At 41.1% G+C, this 16,367-nt stretch overlaps 1 protein-coding gene across 1 annotated transcript; it reads right to left on the bottom strand.

Moving 5' to 3' along the window:
* Window positions 1–777: 777 nt before the first annotated feature.
* On the bottom strand, window positions 778–16,112 carry GLDN (gliomedin). The gene is made up of 10 exons (XM_042876092.1): window positions 16,009–16,112; window positions 14,001–14,052; window positions 12,771–12,788; window positions 12,238–12,345; window positions 11,019–11,165; window positions 10,030–10,149; window positions 6,287–6,367; window positions 6,078–6,203; window positions 5,250–5,400; window positions 778–1,975 (listed from the first exon to the last, which is right to left on the bottom strand). The coding sequence occupies exons 1-10, from the start codon at window positions 16,039–16,041 to the stop codon at window positions 1,516–1,518; spliced, it is 1,296 nt and encodes a 431-aa protein (XP_042732026.1). The 5' UTR covers window positions 16,042–16,112; the 3' UTR covers window positions 778–1,515.
* Window positions 16,113–16,367: the final 255 nt, after the last annotated feature.

Below are 16,367 nucleotides of genomic sequence, written 5' to 3'. Positions count from 1 at the left end.
GTGCTTATTAGTTCACAGTATTAATTGTGCTTTTTTGTCTCTGCCTGCACCTCTATTCTTAGCACAGGAGGCCAAAATCCCGGCCTCAGTGAAACCAGCAAACATGCTAAGAGAAGAGGATACTACCCACGGCCAGCCATCACTGTATCACACACTGAAGCTCAGCTGCAGCAGCTTTATTTTTCTAATACATCTGTTAGTTAAGTTCCGCATGCAAAGATCATCCTGCATTCTTTTTATCCATTCAATGGCTCCTTGATACCAAGTAGGCATTAAACAGCTGAGTACAGTCAGGTTTAAGAGACTTTGTTTTTAAATATTTGGATTAATCCCACGGATTTACACCAATAGGCACTGACAACTTTGAAATTCAAGTTTTCAGAGGGCAATTTTGAATTGAAACACACAAAGACACAATGGATGTTCCAATGTTAAAGTTAGAAATCTGAAGAACTGAACAAAATTAAAATCAAAAGCTCCTATCACTTTTTGCCTCTTGTTCCCGAAAGTTTGAATGTGAGTGGCTACCTTCTGAATCAAGTCACTAAGCACTATAACAAATACAGGCCATCCTGCTCCAGGTATTTCATTTTTCAAATACCAGCAAAGAAGTACACTCTCCATTTTGTGACTTCATTTCTATGAATAAGTGTGAGGAAAATTTATCAGAAATGCACTTTCCTTGTAACTACACTTAGTGAGCTGTAATTCTATGAAATGGTGGACTTTATGTGGCAGTGAGAGGGGGAAGGAAGAGATTCCAACAATACAAGCAACTACAACACTGTTTAAACAGGAATTTTAATTTTAAAATGTACATGTTTTCTTCCAATTTTATACCCAGTTACTTTCCTTCCCACATTTGCTTTACTAAACAGTTTCACAGGCGTCAGTATTTAATAATGTCATTACTACCATTTTCCTTGCAACTGGGGCTGGATTGTGCTTTTAATGATGTAACAGTTGGCTGGACTTCTCAAATCTGAAGACTTTGCTTTTTGATATTTAAACAACTCTTTCCAGTCCTCTTAACAGCTCTATATCCTTGTCAAAAATACGTTCACAGAGAAGAGGGGCAACTGAGGAAAGTATTTGTACACAAGTTCATTATTTAGACACTTATACCATAATTGCTGACTAGAAAATGACTGCAGATAAGATGATTGCAACTGGAAGTTATAAATAGTCACTGCTGATCACAGGACCATGGAATAATCAACATACATTAGGTCTAATTATTGGCTCAAGAATGGGAAAAACAAAAGCAAGTCTGTGGTAACTGTGTGCCAGCTGTAATATCGAACATTCTCAGAACAACAAAAAGAAGAAATAGCCTGTATGATTTAAGTGCATTTATACAAAGGGGTCTGATTTCCCTTTTATGCAAGCACGCAAACCACCATCAGTGAACAGAAAGGGTACACCAAGTGAAGGGACTCCAATATGTATATCATATAGCTTTAAATAATCTGTTTAGTCAAACATGATTTACTAACATTCCTTTTTAAAATATATTCATCCACCAAAATGTACTGGATATACCATTAAACTCCCATTCTCCCATGTATACAAATTCTTATCTCTTAGACTGTATGAGAGCATAGCAAGAACAGACTGTGAAGACCTTAACTCAAACCTTGCATCAACCTGCTTTTCTTTCAGTAAATCAAAAGCAAAACTTACTGTCATGTCCTTAGTATCAGTAACATAGATAATTCCACATGCTATGAATGCATTACCAGCTTTGGACTTTGGATATGTAGTATTGATATGCCGAATGACCGAGAACGTTTCTTCATCAATGTGTGCTACTATTATTGTTTCATCAGTGCTTGAGGCATATATAATCCAGAGTCCTTTTTCATCCACTGCTATGTTGAAATACGTCTTCGAGTTAGAAAAGAGGTAGTTACGGCCGTGATACAGGGCATTCTCAATGAGCAGCATGCCCAGTGACGCTTTATCAAGCCCAAGTCTGAAAGGAAATAAAGTATCAGTACCTTGTGTTAAAAGTGTGTTTGTATTTCAACCGGCTGGATGGATTGATTCAGAGGATGTAATTACTGATAGAAGCATTGTTGAAAATACTTAAGGACAATTCTAGTGATATCTTTTAAAATGAAGCGCTCCACCGAAAGCACCTTCCAAAACACCAGGAGAAAACTTGACAATAATAACCAATTTGGGGCACACAAGAGCATGAATTCACTTTGGTAAGTTTAGTTTCATTTAGTCTATGAATGTTAATATCAGTGAGATGAAGGAAGCCAACTAAAAGAAAGGACGAGTGTGAAAAAATGGGATACCAGGTGAAGCCCAAAACTGAAATCTACAGAAATTTGCCTTCTACCTGGCAGGAGCTAAAGGGAGAGAGTGTGACTGACCAAACTGGCATGAATTCTGGGCAGGTTCACCTAGTCTTAGAGCTCGTCTTTTGAAAATAGTTCAGATAATGCAGTGATTTGCTCAAATGAACATCAAAGGAATAAAAATGCTATTTTGCAGAGCCAAAATTCTGACCTCATGCCTCTGAAAGGACAGTTTGAATGTCTCCTCTCTGATGTATAAAAGTGGTTTTATTCCTTGAAATTCCTTAATATGATGATAGTCCAAAGATAGTGGCATTTAGCACCTTAAAATTGAATTCTTCTGCAATTGCAAGAAGATACTCAGCTGCTATCAAAGCTATTTGCAGTTAATATTTAATCAGTGAGTAGTGTAGTGCTCTAGTAAGTGCAGAGTATGCTTTTATCCTTTTAAGAAATGCATTCTGTAACAAAGCACATTTCACTGTCTAATATTTCTGTAACTATATAGCTAATTTCCTCAAATACAGGAAAAGAATTTTTCAGTCCAGGAATCTACTATCCAAGAGTTTTCTGAAAGTCAGACTTAAGACTGACAAATCATGCAGGAAAATGATCCAAAGAGAAGTCAAAACTCAAAAAGTGATTCACTTCAGCTTTTCTAGAACTCAGCTATGCAGCAGCTCCATATTCCAGCAGCACATGTTTGCATTAGAACATGCTTTTAGGGCTGGAGTTGATTTCCAAAAATGTGTCAACCTTGCTAAACCTATTACTCACTTCATATTTGTAAACAACCTGATGCAAGGGCTAGCAGGAACAGTCCCACAGAAATGCCAGTTTTCTTCAGGAGGCTTTTCTATATGAGTCAACAAGGCAAAAAGCATCTCAAGATGCATTAGAAACGAGCAAGATCATAGAATCATAGAAAACCCTGTCTTTTTCTCTTTTATGTGAAAATTCTGAAGCAGAATAGTGAGGTTTCATTCCTGAGGTTCCCTTCCTGTCACTCCATGGGGACTGTGTAGCCCAGAACTCCAAATGGTTCAATTAAGTCCTTAATCTTCCATCACCTTGAGGTAAAAGGTGAGATACAGGTCAATGTCACATCAACCACATCAAGCTACAAGCAGTATTCTGATCAACTGAGATGAGTAAGTCGACCAAAATGAATAGAAGTGCAAAAACATTACAAGACAAAAGTGGAAGGGATGAAGCATTCCTTATGCAAGGGATCTGGCCATCACTAGAAAATTTACTTAAGGGTATCAGAGAAACCTAATTTTGTCAGCTTGTAAATGTGACAAGAAACTCCCAGATATGTTTCCAGCATTTGCAAAATCATCTAGCCACCTTCTCACCTGTTCTTTGCACAGCATCAATACAAAAGCTGCCAGAAGCTTTTTTGCAGCCAAGAATCAAGGATTTTACTACAATAAATTTCATACTGCCTAACCCTTTCTATGCTGAAAATAAATAACCTCAGAGTGAACAACTGAACAGAATGGCAAACTTTGAGCAACTTCTTTGAGAGGTTCTGAAGATTCCATGAATAGCTTGTGTTCTTCTGTGCATGAAGGCAGTTCCAAATTAAGGGTGTCCAAGCAATGGTAAGGAACTTCTGTACTATCACTATGCACTGTTTAGACGGAGATGGTCATTAAAAATGTAAAAACAAAAATCCCTGAAGATATTTAAAGGAGGTTGCCAAAAAATGAGTTTGTCTTTGGCAGAATAAATATTATAGAATCCAAGCAGCTTGCTTACATTCCTTAGCATCTAAATGAATATAGGAAGAAGGCACACACACCTGCTTGGGTAGAGACATCAAAGTACAGTAATGTTCTTGGCTCAGACATCAGAGTCAACTGAGCTTGAAAGAAGATGAAATCTTTCACTTGCCCTTGGGCTGTATTTCTTTGGCTCTTCCCACAAGATGAGATTCTGTTTTTGATTTGTATTGTCTGTCATCAGTAGAAACTGAAGAAATAAGGATGTAATTTCCAGCTCAAATTCAGGGTGATGCATTGGGAGAGTTACAGAAATTTACTAGAAGGAAACCAAACAGCGGAGTGATTCCTCCACAATGGAACATTCAATCACAGGTCGCTACTCCTGTGCCTTGGTGCATTCCTGTGCATGAGCAGCATTAACTCAACCCTTACCAGCATTAACTCAACCCTTACCAGCAAAGAGCAGTGCTATCTGAGAGCAAGACCTGTGCATCAACCCAGGAAGAAGCTCTGGTAGGCCAACATGTTCCATAAGTGGGCTTCAGTTGTATAACCCTTTATCTGTGTCCCCCAGACTGAGGCTGAACCAACTGCTATGCTGATGCAGCTAGATACACACACACCTTATTTTCTTTAATCATATTCTTTTTTCTGACCCTTGTATTCCTTATTCAGATCACATTTCTTTCTGCCAATTATGAACACAGCAAAGAATCCAAGTGCAAAAACACCAGTGTATAATAAGAACCTGCTGGACCCAAGAATCTTCCAATAGAAAAATCCACTGCCATCTCTGCACACAGCATCTTTTCAATCTGAAGGACCAACTGTTTTGCATCTCATACATCATATAGTTACTGCTACAGTTATCTGCCTGGACACAGAGCTGCACAGTGATTAAAGAGCTAATTGTCACAGCAGAGTAATGAGCTGAGAAGCCCAGTTCCTCAGCTCCAACACATGATGCACACATAGACTGCATGGAAGGCCAGTGACCCACATTCCAATTACAGACAGGAAAGTGTTAATTGTTCTATTCTGAAAAGAATTCTGAACCACTTCTTCCATTCTTCCTATGCTAGATAGTACCAAAAAGAAACAAAACAGTACAAAAGAAGTGGCCTGGCTTTTTGAGGTCCATCTTCATTGCTAACATATGGCTCCTCGTTCCACCACACCATTAGCCTTAAGCAAATTATATTTGACTTACTTCAGAATGACATTGGTTCCTCCCTTTTGGTAGTACAGATGATTGTTTTGTACTGCGTGACCGCAACCGTAAAAGAATCCTGTGATGTTAATGATCCTGTAGCTGTCATTCAGCAAGGCATTGGAATTCTCATATTCTTTTATAGAGTTTCCTAAAAGGAAAAATAAAAAATAAAATTAAAAGACCATCATTTGATTTACCTAATTTCTGAAATCCCTACCCTAAAATTCAATCAGAATCAAGTTTGTGACAGACAATAATCGTATTTATGTTTTCAACAATAATTTAATATGCTGGAACATGATAAAATAATCCAGAAGCAAAGCCAAGAACACATAAAGGTGTTCAAGGGGCAGCTTCCCATTGAGTAATCAGCCTTAATGTTGAACACACTTGCTAAACTGCGACAATATTTCCTTCCACCATTCACGTCCTGGAAAAGATCCTGCAATAATGTAGCTCACATAGCATCTGATTCATTTACACTCTCCCTTAATGGTGAGACAAAGTCCTAGCTACAATTTAGGGGATTAAATTAAAACCATAGAAAGCGGTAAAGGACAAGAATACAAAGACATGGACAATGGGCACTAAAAAAAAAATCCTTAAGCTATTCAGAATCAACACTGGATTCTGAAAACGTCAGAAAATATTAGAAATGTCTATCATCACATGCATAGCTAAGTGTTAAACAGTGATATGGAAAACACTCTCAAAAAGATGTGGGTAAAACCATCACGCTTTGTTTGAAACATTAATCTGGGTTGAAGGAATTACGAAGGCAATGTTAATAAGCCTGACTTTTGATGGTAACTAGCAGTGCCATACCTGAGAAGTGCATGGTAAGCCAAATCCTTTCATCGCTCACATTCCCAGGTTCCCGCATCCACGTTCCAAATGTTTGCTGTACGCTGACAAAGTGAACAGGACTTCCTACAGATGTTATGACACACTCTAGTAGAGAAAAAGCACGTGTCTGTTACCTGTGTGACTGCAACCCAGCAAGCAGCAGCTAGGCTGACACTCTAGCAGGTTACCAGCTTTTTTGGAATGACCGGAGGGTCTGTCTTCAGCTTTTCCAGCCAAGGTATCATCATTCGGTACAGCACACGTCTCACCTGGATTTCAGAGAGAAAGGGTCAAAGGTGACATCTTTCTACATTCAACGTGACAGACACGCATCAGTGGCTTCACTAAACTAGAGAAGTGATGTTTGGGATTCTATTTCATCTAGAGAAACACTTAAGTGATTTTAAATAAATGAACAAATGAAGTGTTCAGGTGAGTTCATTCCCTTGAAGTTATCAGGCTGACAGACAACTTTGAGGAGCAACTGGTTTTGCTCAGCAGATTTCATCCTCTAGCTGAGAATTCAGAGCAGGTGCTTTGAAAGGCAGTGCTGTCCCTCTCCTCAGATAGCAGCAGATAACTGAGGCAGCTGCCAACTGGTTGACTTATCCGTAATACCAAATCTGCTTCCTTGGGAGTGAGCAATGGCCAAACTCAAGGACCTCACACCTCAAAATCTGGACACACCAGCAGTGGGGCTGCACTCTGTAGACAACCATGGAAGTTCTGAACTTGCCATGAATCCCCAGAACAGTAAACCATACTTAATGTACACACTGAGCACTGCATGCATAAGAATGCAGATCAGCCACCTGTGTCATTAAAGAACCAACACAAAAGACTAAGGGAAATTATACACCATATTCTTTCCACAGAGAAATGGTTCACCAAAGAAGCAAATAAACAACTGCAAACGTTTTCCCTCACTCCTCAACGATTTGAAGGTTAACTGGTTGGGTTTTCTGCAGCATTTACCATTTAAATGATGCCTTTATGAGATTATTTATAAAACCTTTTCTGTAAACACAGATGCACCTTCTGTCTTTAAAACAATGCAGCACATTTCTACTTTGTTACAATGAAAAACTGCAGAGAACAAATAGTTCTCAGTCCTGTGCTGAAGACATCCTGATTTCACTGCACCTCTTCTAATCCAGTTCTTAACATTCACCTCCTTCCACATTTCACACATTTTCACTGTTGTTTTCCAACTGATTCCTGGGCTTTGCAGGACTGTGATGACGTTGAAACTAGCAAGGTAGCAAAAGTATGAAGTATCCATAAAGTAAAGCTGAAAGGGCAGTATGACACTGAGGAACGAAAGAGCAGATTGCATTGCTTTGTTTCCTCCTTAAGGTTAGAACCTCTCTCTGTTAATACAGAAAGAAAATACTCCAAGGCAGACCAAAAACAACACATCCATTTATCTAAAACACTTACTGATACGACATTTGAAGTTGTAATTGATCACAACTTCTCTCCTAAAAAAGGCACAAACAGTCAATCCAGCTGTGGGAAGACATGCCCGTAGCTGGAACCCAGAAATCCCCCAAATACTCTTTCCAGGTTTTGATCTCAAAGTCTTCTCAAAATATCTCAAGAAAGGAATCCACCCCACAGAAATGACAAGCTGTGATGCACAAGCTGATTAGTCTCAGCCCAAGGAAACTGATAAAATTAACTGCATGAACAGCTCCTCATACAGTGGTTTATCTAACACTGTGGAATAGTCAAGGACCAGGTCAATGTTTCTTGTGAAGATGAATGCACTGTTTGGATTTGAGAACATTTGCAAACCCCTCTGGGAACTTTCAGCTGCATGAAACAGAAAGCAATTAAGATTAGAAAGCTTTATATCAGAGACCACTATGTGAAATTTCCACTGCTTTCTTTCCACCCAAAATAATAATAATAATAAATATCATAGTGGTTCTTCTGATTCTAAAATATTCTGGCTGAGAGTTAACAGAATTTACAGAACATCAGAAGTATGGTTATGGTCAATCTGGGCGAGGATGTAAAGGGTAGAGTGAGGGATGTGCTGTTTCTTCTAGAATTAGCTAGCAGAATCATGGGAGCAAAGCACCTGAGCTTGCAACTAATTATTCTATTCTCTTAAGGAAAGTAAATTTTGAAACAGGTAAAATCTGATTCATGGAAATCATTCCTACATTCTTATGCAATAACTTAATTACAGCCGTAAATCAGGACATGTATTCTCTATCTTCAAAGGGATATGATTATTATATAAGAAAAGATGATTTATTTTTGCATTATGGTCACACAATTCACTACTCATAACATTTAAATGCTCACTGAGGAGCACCTCTTCTGTGCTAAGTTTTTTGAATATAACTCCCATCTGCACACCGGGATTTCAAATCCACCAGAAATCCATCTGGTAAAGTTTAACCCTCCAAAGAACTTCAGACAGTATCAACAACTGGAAAAAAGCTACCTGAGTAAATGCTCTAATTAGATCTTGCACAGCACTTCACACACTTCTGAATTTCAAATAGCATCAAATTTCTGCTCAGCTGTCAACTGAGGCTCTTTGGGCTCCATTCTGATGCTTCAGTACCCAGCGTCTCCCAACTGAAATCTCACATGCTACTACAGTTACATTCTAAGAATAAGAGACAGAAATAATTGATGTATGTTCCAGCATTAAATATTCACCAGTTAACAGCATTTATAATAAAAAAGATTTCATCTTACCAAAAAAAGATGACATTAATATACATACCAGGCCTAGCTCAAAACTCCAAACCAAAACCAAGCTGAAATGGACATTGCTAGTAGCTAATCACTAGCAATCTCCTTGCAGTGAACAATTCAGGTGCTAGACATCCTAAATGCTGAGTGGCTTGCCTGCAACGTGAAGGGCTGCTAATGAAAAATGGGCAGAAGAAAGAAGAGAGAACAGTATTTTGAATCCATTACCACTGAAGGACTTTTTCCTAGCACTGGAGAAGAACCATGCTCCCCCTCCTCAACTTTACTATGGCAACATCAAATCAATACCACCCTACTAATGACAAGACTTACGAATCGCTCTGCATACTTCACACTTGCACTGTTTGTCTTAGTTCATACATTTCCAGTTTCCAGAGAAACCTCATTTAACCAACACTGTCACAGACAACTCCCTTCTTTTCTGAAAAAAGTGAAAGAAGGAAAATTACTACCTGGGACATTCTTTGCTATCACTCTGACCTTCTCAGTGAAGAGGAAAAATTATCCTAAGACTGTACAGGGAGTAACAGTCACTGAAAAACATATCTCTAGCATCAAATGTAATATCATCTGGGGTAAAGGACAAAAGGACAGCAGGGCCAGATCCAATATATAGATCCAAAACCAAAAGTTTCCTTCCATTTTCAAGCTAGAAATACAAATGCTGTTCTAGCAACAGCTTCTCTTTGCTTTCCATTATCAACTGATGGATCGATCTAATATTTTCCAGTTATCACAATACAACAGTGTTTGTAGAACACTGTAGAACAGTAGGCAGAACACTGCAGAGCAATCAAGCAACAGCTTGTCTCACCTCATACTGCTTCAGTGACCAATTAGAATGGCTCTGAGGTAACATAACTTTTCAAACTGGTCTAAACTTCAGTGACTCGAGAATTCAAATGCATATAAAATACAGCTGCTGAGTTTTACAACAGAATGAGCAAGATTTCCAAACATCCGTGTGTACCTTTTTCCTCCACTCCTACATGGAGGGGAGAGGGAAAGGAGAGAGGAGTGCAGCTGCTGCATTTCAGCAGACAGTCTATGAACTGTCAGTATGGATGTTCTTATCTTGGCTATAACAGTATCTGCTGTGAAATTTGCAGCCAATCACTGCTTCATGACACTTAGAACAACGGGCTTAATCTTGAACCTGTCAATAATATTAAAAAGAACAGCGGAAAGAACTAACCTGTGCATTTGTTGCTGTACGTATTCTCCTGAAGCTGTGCTTTACCTTTACGTTTTCCTGGCGGCCCTGGAGGTCCAGGAGGCCCAGGGGGGCCTGGTGGTCCAGGTTCACCTTTTGCACCTGTGTACAAAGCAAAGCACAACATCACAGGTCCTGCAGGCAAGGATGTAACCTGCAGAGAACAGAGAGTCAACATGACGGACCTAGTAGAGATCTCTAAAATAGCTTCTGTCTTCTGAAGAGGTCTTTGTGTACAGGAAAAAATACAGCTCAATAAACTCTCTGGAGTGCTAATTCTTAGAATCATAGTATCACAGAACATCCCAAGTTGGAAGCAACCCATAAAGATCATCAAGTCTGGCTCCTGAAAGGTGAACCACCCAGCACTTCACAGGTTCCAGGACAACAGTGCAATTTAATCTGTCTGGATTATAGGCATATTAGAGAGTTATAAAGCACAACTGCCTTGTTGTGAACTGCACAGTGTTCTCAAATACTTCAGTTTAAAGGGCTCCAGTGCTACAGTTTTAGCAGCTTACACGTACAGTTGCTGTGATGCTTTCTTTACATATTTCCGAGTGGAAATCTGCTCTCATTTTCTAACACATAAGTAAAACTACACTGCATGAAAGAGCAGGAGATCAGCTGTCTGGAAGCATTCTGGAAAGTGTGGAATTCGCATCCTGGAAAGGGTGCAACATACACATAAGTCTTCTTGTGAGGAACTGCATAATGAAGGGATCCCCTGAAGACATGCATAATGAAGACAATACCCTGGGCAGTCGTTTTATTTTTGGAGCTGCACATACCCTTGAGACTATTACTGAGAGATTCTAATATCTGAACTGTAGCAATGCCCAGAAACTGCCCTATGGATGAAGTGGCCACGTTGGCTGGTCCAACTCTTATAGATCATGTTCATGCTACAGAAGCAGAGTGCCTATTTCTCCACTATGTACACTGTTGCAAGAGAGAGTGCTTCTTCCTACCTTCCAACATCACATCATTGTTTGCATCCCCCTTTTCTCCCTTTGCTCCTCTTGCACCTTTCACACCAGGCATACCGTCCTTGCCAGGTAAACCTATTTCTCCAGGTTCTCCTTTCTCCCCTTGGTCACCTTTTGGTCCTGGCACACCTAGAAATAAAAAGCATTTCGGTACAAAGAACACTTACCCATGGTAAGTGTGTCCTAAAATCAATACACTCTGTTGAAGTACAAAATGCATTCACCCTAGTTGTTTGGTGGCTTGCCATATTGCACTTTCAACATTTTCCCTTGCCCCAGCAAACATCAAAGTAACTGCCCACTAACATTTCCACATGCACTTGTTGCAAGCATGATCACTCTGTACACCTCCTGTGCTTGGTCATTTAGCAGAGTAACTTTTTTAACAAGACGTTCATTTGTCCCGCAAAACCTTGGCCGGAGCATTTTGCAACAAGGAACACAATGGTGTGGTTGTACAACTGACACCAAAACGTTCCCCTCCCTGCCTTCGTGTCAGTATTTTGCGCTATAGAAGAGAGAAGTGAGCTGCCACAGAGCCAGAAATAGAAGTGTTCTTGCAGGCCAAGGGTTCACGTTATATCTGTAAGTACTTGAGGAGAAAATACTTGTCCTTCCACTTACAGTATTACTATTTACACTGAAATTGTGAAACCAGAAACTTAATTATAGTTTTGGGGAGAAATCTGAAACGTGTCTTCTGCACAATTGCCCTCTGACTCTAAAAATAGGCTTTCACTTTCATTTCCCATTAAACAAACAAAAAGAAGTTGATGAACACTAAAGTGACAGACGACGTACTGCCTTCAAACAACCACAGACAACTGGCCCAAAATCAGCCTTCATTTTTAAAGCCCTCTGAAGTCAAAGATTCCTTATGTTGGCAGGCTGAAGGAATGGAAATATTCTTATAATGACATTATTTACAAGAAATTTCAGAATACTGAGGTGCAATTAATTTTATTTTATAGCCTTAATTTGCAATATTTGACAATATATTTATACCATCCTTCACTGTCTAGAATACATCTGAAGTGATCTACAAAAACTTAGTGCAAGACAATGACCATTACAGAATTCTGCAGAGTGCAAATCCTTTGTGGACACTGAATTCCTTCTCCCTGTAACAAAGGTCTAACAGTAATTGCATCTGAATGTAACAGCGAGAACAGGTTTTATTTTATTTAACAATAAAGTATACCCATTTTTCCTCTCTTTCCATTTAGTCCTGGCTCTCCCTTTTGACCTGGGACACCTGGGGCTCCATCTGAGCCGTTGTAGCCGGGCAGTCCATCGAGTCCAGGGGGCCCTGAAGAAGCCAAACAGCACAACAGAAATGTCACCATTCACCATAACTTCAGAAATCAATAATCAGCATTTCTAAGTGCTGTTTATAGCATTAAATTAAAATAATCAGCTACTCTTTTACAACACTCTTGCCTAAATGCTACCACAAAATTCTGAACACCATCTAGCTTTGAACAAATATGCTCTGGCAAACATTATACAATTTTCTCACCTCCAACACAAAAACACAACCTCCCTTCTACCCCCAGAGGGGCACAGGTTGACATTAGTAGGAAAGTGATAAAGGCAAGTAGTCACTCTATTCTCCTTCATTCTAATTAGCAAAGAAAGACTATACTGTAAAGATGCATTTCTATAGTTCAACATCTGTACCAACAACTGTTTCAGTGACCCAAAACCATTATTGCAGTTGTGAAAATGTCTTACCTGGGGGACCTGGCGGGCCTACACCAACAACATGCAAAAGAACACAAGAAAGAAGAAACAGTGAGTTCATCCTAGCACGTAAACAAAAACAATCCCAGATTGAAGTGATGAGTGTTAGATCAGAACAACGAAAAGGGGAGGAAAGCACACCACGTCAAAAGGAAATCCTATGAATTTACATGTTTTGTATTGTAAGCAAACATATGAACACCACTGTTTTTACATGGAATTGTTCTCTGCACTGCACCACACTCACCACAGCGCCTGGCTGAAGAATTGCCTGGTGCCGTAGAAATTGGACCTTCGTTATTCTACAACTTTTATTAAAATAACATCTGCCTTATTCCTTCTGACTTAATTTGAGTATAGGGCCCTAATGGTAAGAAAGCACAGCAGGCAGGAGTAAAGTATCACCTGAAAATATTTCTATTACAAGGCTTGTCTTTTGTGATCCCAATACACATAAAAAAAAAAGTTGTTGCATTTAAAGGAGCAAATCAGCTCCATGAGCACTTTCATCCAGTCACTGAGTACTGCCTTGTTTCAACAAAAATAAAATCTCTAAGACAAAATAACAGCAATTCCTCAATTTCCCTACAGATGACACTTCCCAGCATTAACAAAACACCATGAGTAAAAACCATTTTATAATGCCATCACAGAGATTATCCCTTTTAATGAGCACTGACAAGACCAGTTAGTAACTTACTGCCAGTTTTCCAGTAACTGAATCTCTCCCCCACACCACAAAGTTATGTACATTAGTGCCTAAAATTTGTATGCCATCTCAGACTCTGAGGATCTTAATTATCCTTGTAACAGCATAAGATAAGTAAGAAAGGTGCTTGAGAGGTAGTAGAAACAGTGACAGCAGAGAAAGCCAGGACTAAAGAAAGAGTTTAATGGAGTCAGAAGAACAGAAAGGTGTAGAAGGCATTAAGTAATTGTGATTTCATAACTCTGGAGCCCAAGGAAACATGGGTTCAACTGAACTCATAAACTTCCAGAATTTATAAGTAAGTATAGGTAAGTCCCAAAGTGGCACCTGCTATCTTTTTTAAGTAGATAATGTAAGTGATATATATATATATATATATACACAAATATGAATTTTGATAAATAGCAAAATTTGTCATGTAAAACTTTATCTACTTCAAGTTCTTTGAAAACATTGTGATTCTGCATTGCTGAGTGTAAAAACAAATGTAATGTTCATGGCAATTAACATACCTGTTAAGCATATCCCTTTTGTGCTGTTACATAAATCCACCATCACTCGGACCTAATGTTGTAAAGAAATTAAGTTCAAAACAAGGTAAAACACAACAGCTCAAAGAAAATGGTCTGATTTACAAAACCAAAGATACCATTACTGTGCTTCAAAGAATAAAATATTTAGACCTGTTCTTACACTGAGACACCAACCACTTCCTCGTGCAGTGATTCTCTGACACTAACCGGTTTGGTACACCTCACTGTAAGCCCTACTGAAGACATTAAGAAAATCATTATGGAAATGCCCATGCTACAATTCCACAAATCAGCTTCTTGGCCATTATAAAGCAGTTCTTTCCCCTTCTACTGTAGGCCTTCTATTATTTTTATCTTTGTGTTATGATTTCAAACACTTCATCCCCCTACAGCATCAACCCTCACCCAGTGGGCACCTGGCCCCAGTGCCTTTCTGAGTCCCAGTCATTCTGAGAAGCTTCAGAGTCAACCTAACTTAGCTCAACGGCTGTTGCAGTCAGGATTTGCTTGTTCTCCTTCCCCTCATCTCTCAAACACCAGGCCTCCGTGCTGTAATTTGTAAAATACACCTTGTCCAAGCATTCTCTAATTCAAACTGCATTTTAATCTGAGTGGTTTTGTTGAGATCACTGAAGCGATTACAGCTCGCTCTGAAGCCCTGCAATTATCTCAGCATTATATTTGCCACTCAGTGCAATCCACACAACAGTTACAAGCCTGTCATTCAGAGAGCACGTTACAGTGTGCAGCCTGCAGCACAGCCTCCAGCTCAGCCACAAGGAGCCAACTACCTTTCCATCAATATATTTTGACGGAGCACATCTTGATTTGAACAGAGGAGGGGCACAAGTGGACAGTCTTGTCACATGCTGTTAAAATACACTTTGTGTCTCTCAGTTGAATTTGGAGAGCATAATAAAATTTGTGTCATTTAACCACAGAGGGGTGGCACGTGTAGCTGCCACTGTCACAATTATCCAACTCCACCAATAGCGAACAGTTTTAACAGCATTCCAAAGCCTGTGACACTGATTTTATTTGTGAGTCACTCAGATTCAGAGAATCATAGAACCATTAAGGTTGGAATGACCACAAAGATCACCCAGTCCAGCCATCAACTCATCCCCACCATGTCACTCAATGTTATATCCACCCTTTCCTTGAACACCTCCAGGGACAGTGACTCCAACAAGCAGCCTGTTCCAGTGCACAGACACTCTTTCTGAGAAGAAATTGTTCCTAATATCCACTCAGAACCTCCCCTGGCACAACTTGAAGCCATTCCCTCTAGTCCTATTGCTGCTACCTGGGAACAGAGGCTGACCCCCACTTCACCACAACCTTCTTTCAGGCAGTTGTAGAGAACAACGAGGTTTCTCCTGTGCCTCCTCTTCTCCACGCTGACCCATCCCAGTTCCCTCAGCCGCTCCCCCTAATCCTGGCTCCAGACCCTTCACAGCTTTGTTACCCTTCCCTGGATGCACTCCATGGCCTCAATGTCTTTCTTGCCCAAACTGAACACAGCACTCGAGGTGCGGCCTCACCAGTGCCAGTGCACGGAGACCTGCAGCTCCTGCTGGCTGCACTCTCTGACACAAGCCAGGATGCCGCTGGCCTTTTTGGCCACCTGGGCACACTGCTGGCCCATGTTCCACCACAGTCTGCTCACACCCCCACATCCTTTTCCTCCGTGCAGCTTTCAGCCACTCTGCCCCAAGCCTGTAGTGGAGCATGCGGTTACTGTGACCAAAATGCAGGACCCGGCACTTGGTCTTGTTGAAGCTCATGATTAGCCTCAGCCCGGGGGTCCAGGTCCCTCTGTGGCACCTTCCTTCTCTCAGGCAGATCGACACAACTTGGCGTCACCCACCATCTTACCGAGGGCGCACTCGACCCCCTCATCAACAAAGACGTTACTCAGTGCTGCTCTAAGCATCAGACCGAACTACGGTGAGCGCGCGGGGTCGCACGCGTCGCGCCGCCCTACCGGCACCATGGAGTAGGTGAGCATCATCAGCATCTCCTCGCTCTCGGCACGCACGTGCCCGCGGCGGCTCCTCCTGCTGCGGGCGGGGGGCGGGTGGCCGGGCCCGGCTGAGCCCAGCGGGTCCCGCACGGAGCCGTTGGCCGCGGGGAGCCGCGCCGCCTCCAACTCCCGTAGCGCCGCGCTCAGCTCCCGCCACTGCGCCAGCAGGAACAGCGTCCCCGCCGCGCTGAGCGCCGACAGCAGTCCCACGGCGGCCAGCACGCAGCGCAGAGCCCGGCCGCCCGCCTCCATTGTGCTACGGCCCGGCGACTCCGGCCGGCGGGAGGGATTTATGGCCCCCGGAGCCGTGGGTCGCGGGA

Source organism: Lagopus leucura, unplaced genomic scaffold (genome assembly GCF_019238085.1).
Source record: "Lagopus leucura isolate 7727_CA_CO unplaced genomic scaffold, USGS_WTPT01 Super-Scaffold_100015, whole genome shotgun sequence".
Classification (NCBI taxonomy): Eukaryota; Metazoa; Chordata; class Aves; order Galliformes; family Phasianidae; genus Lagopus; species Lagopus leucura.
Note: the sequence above shows the minus strand (reverse complement) of the source record. Positions and strands in the feature narration are given on the sequence as shown.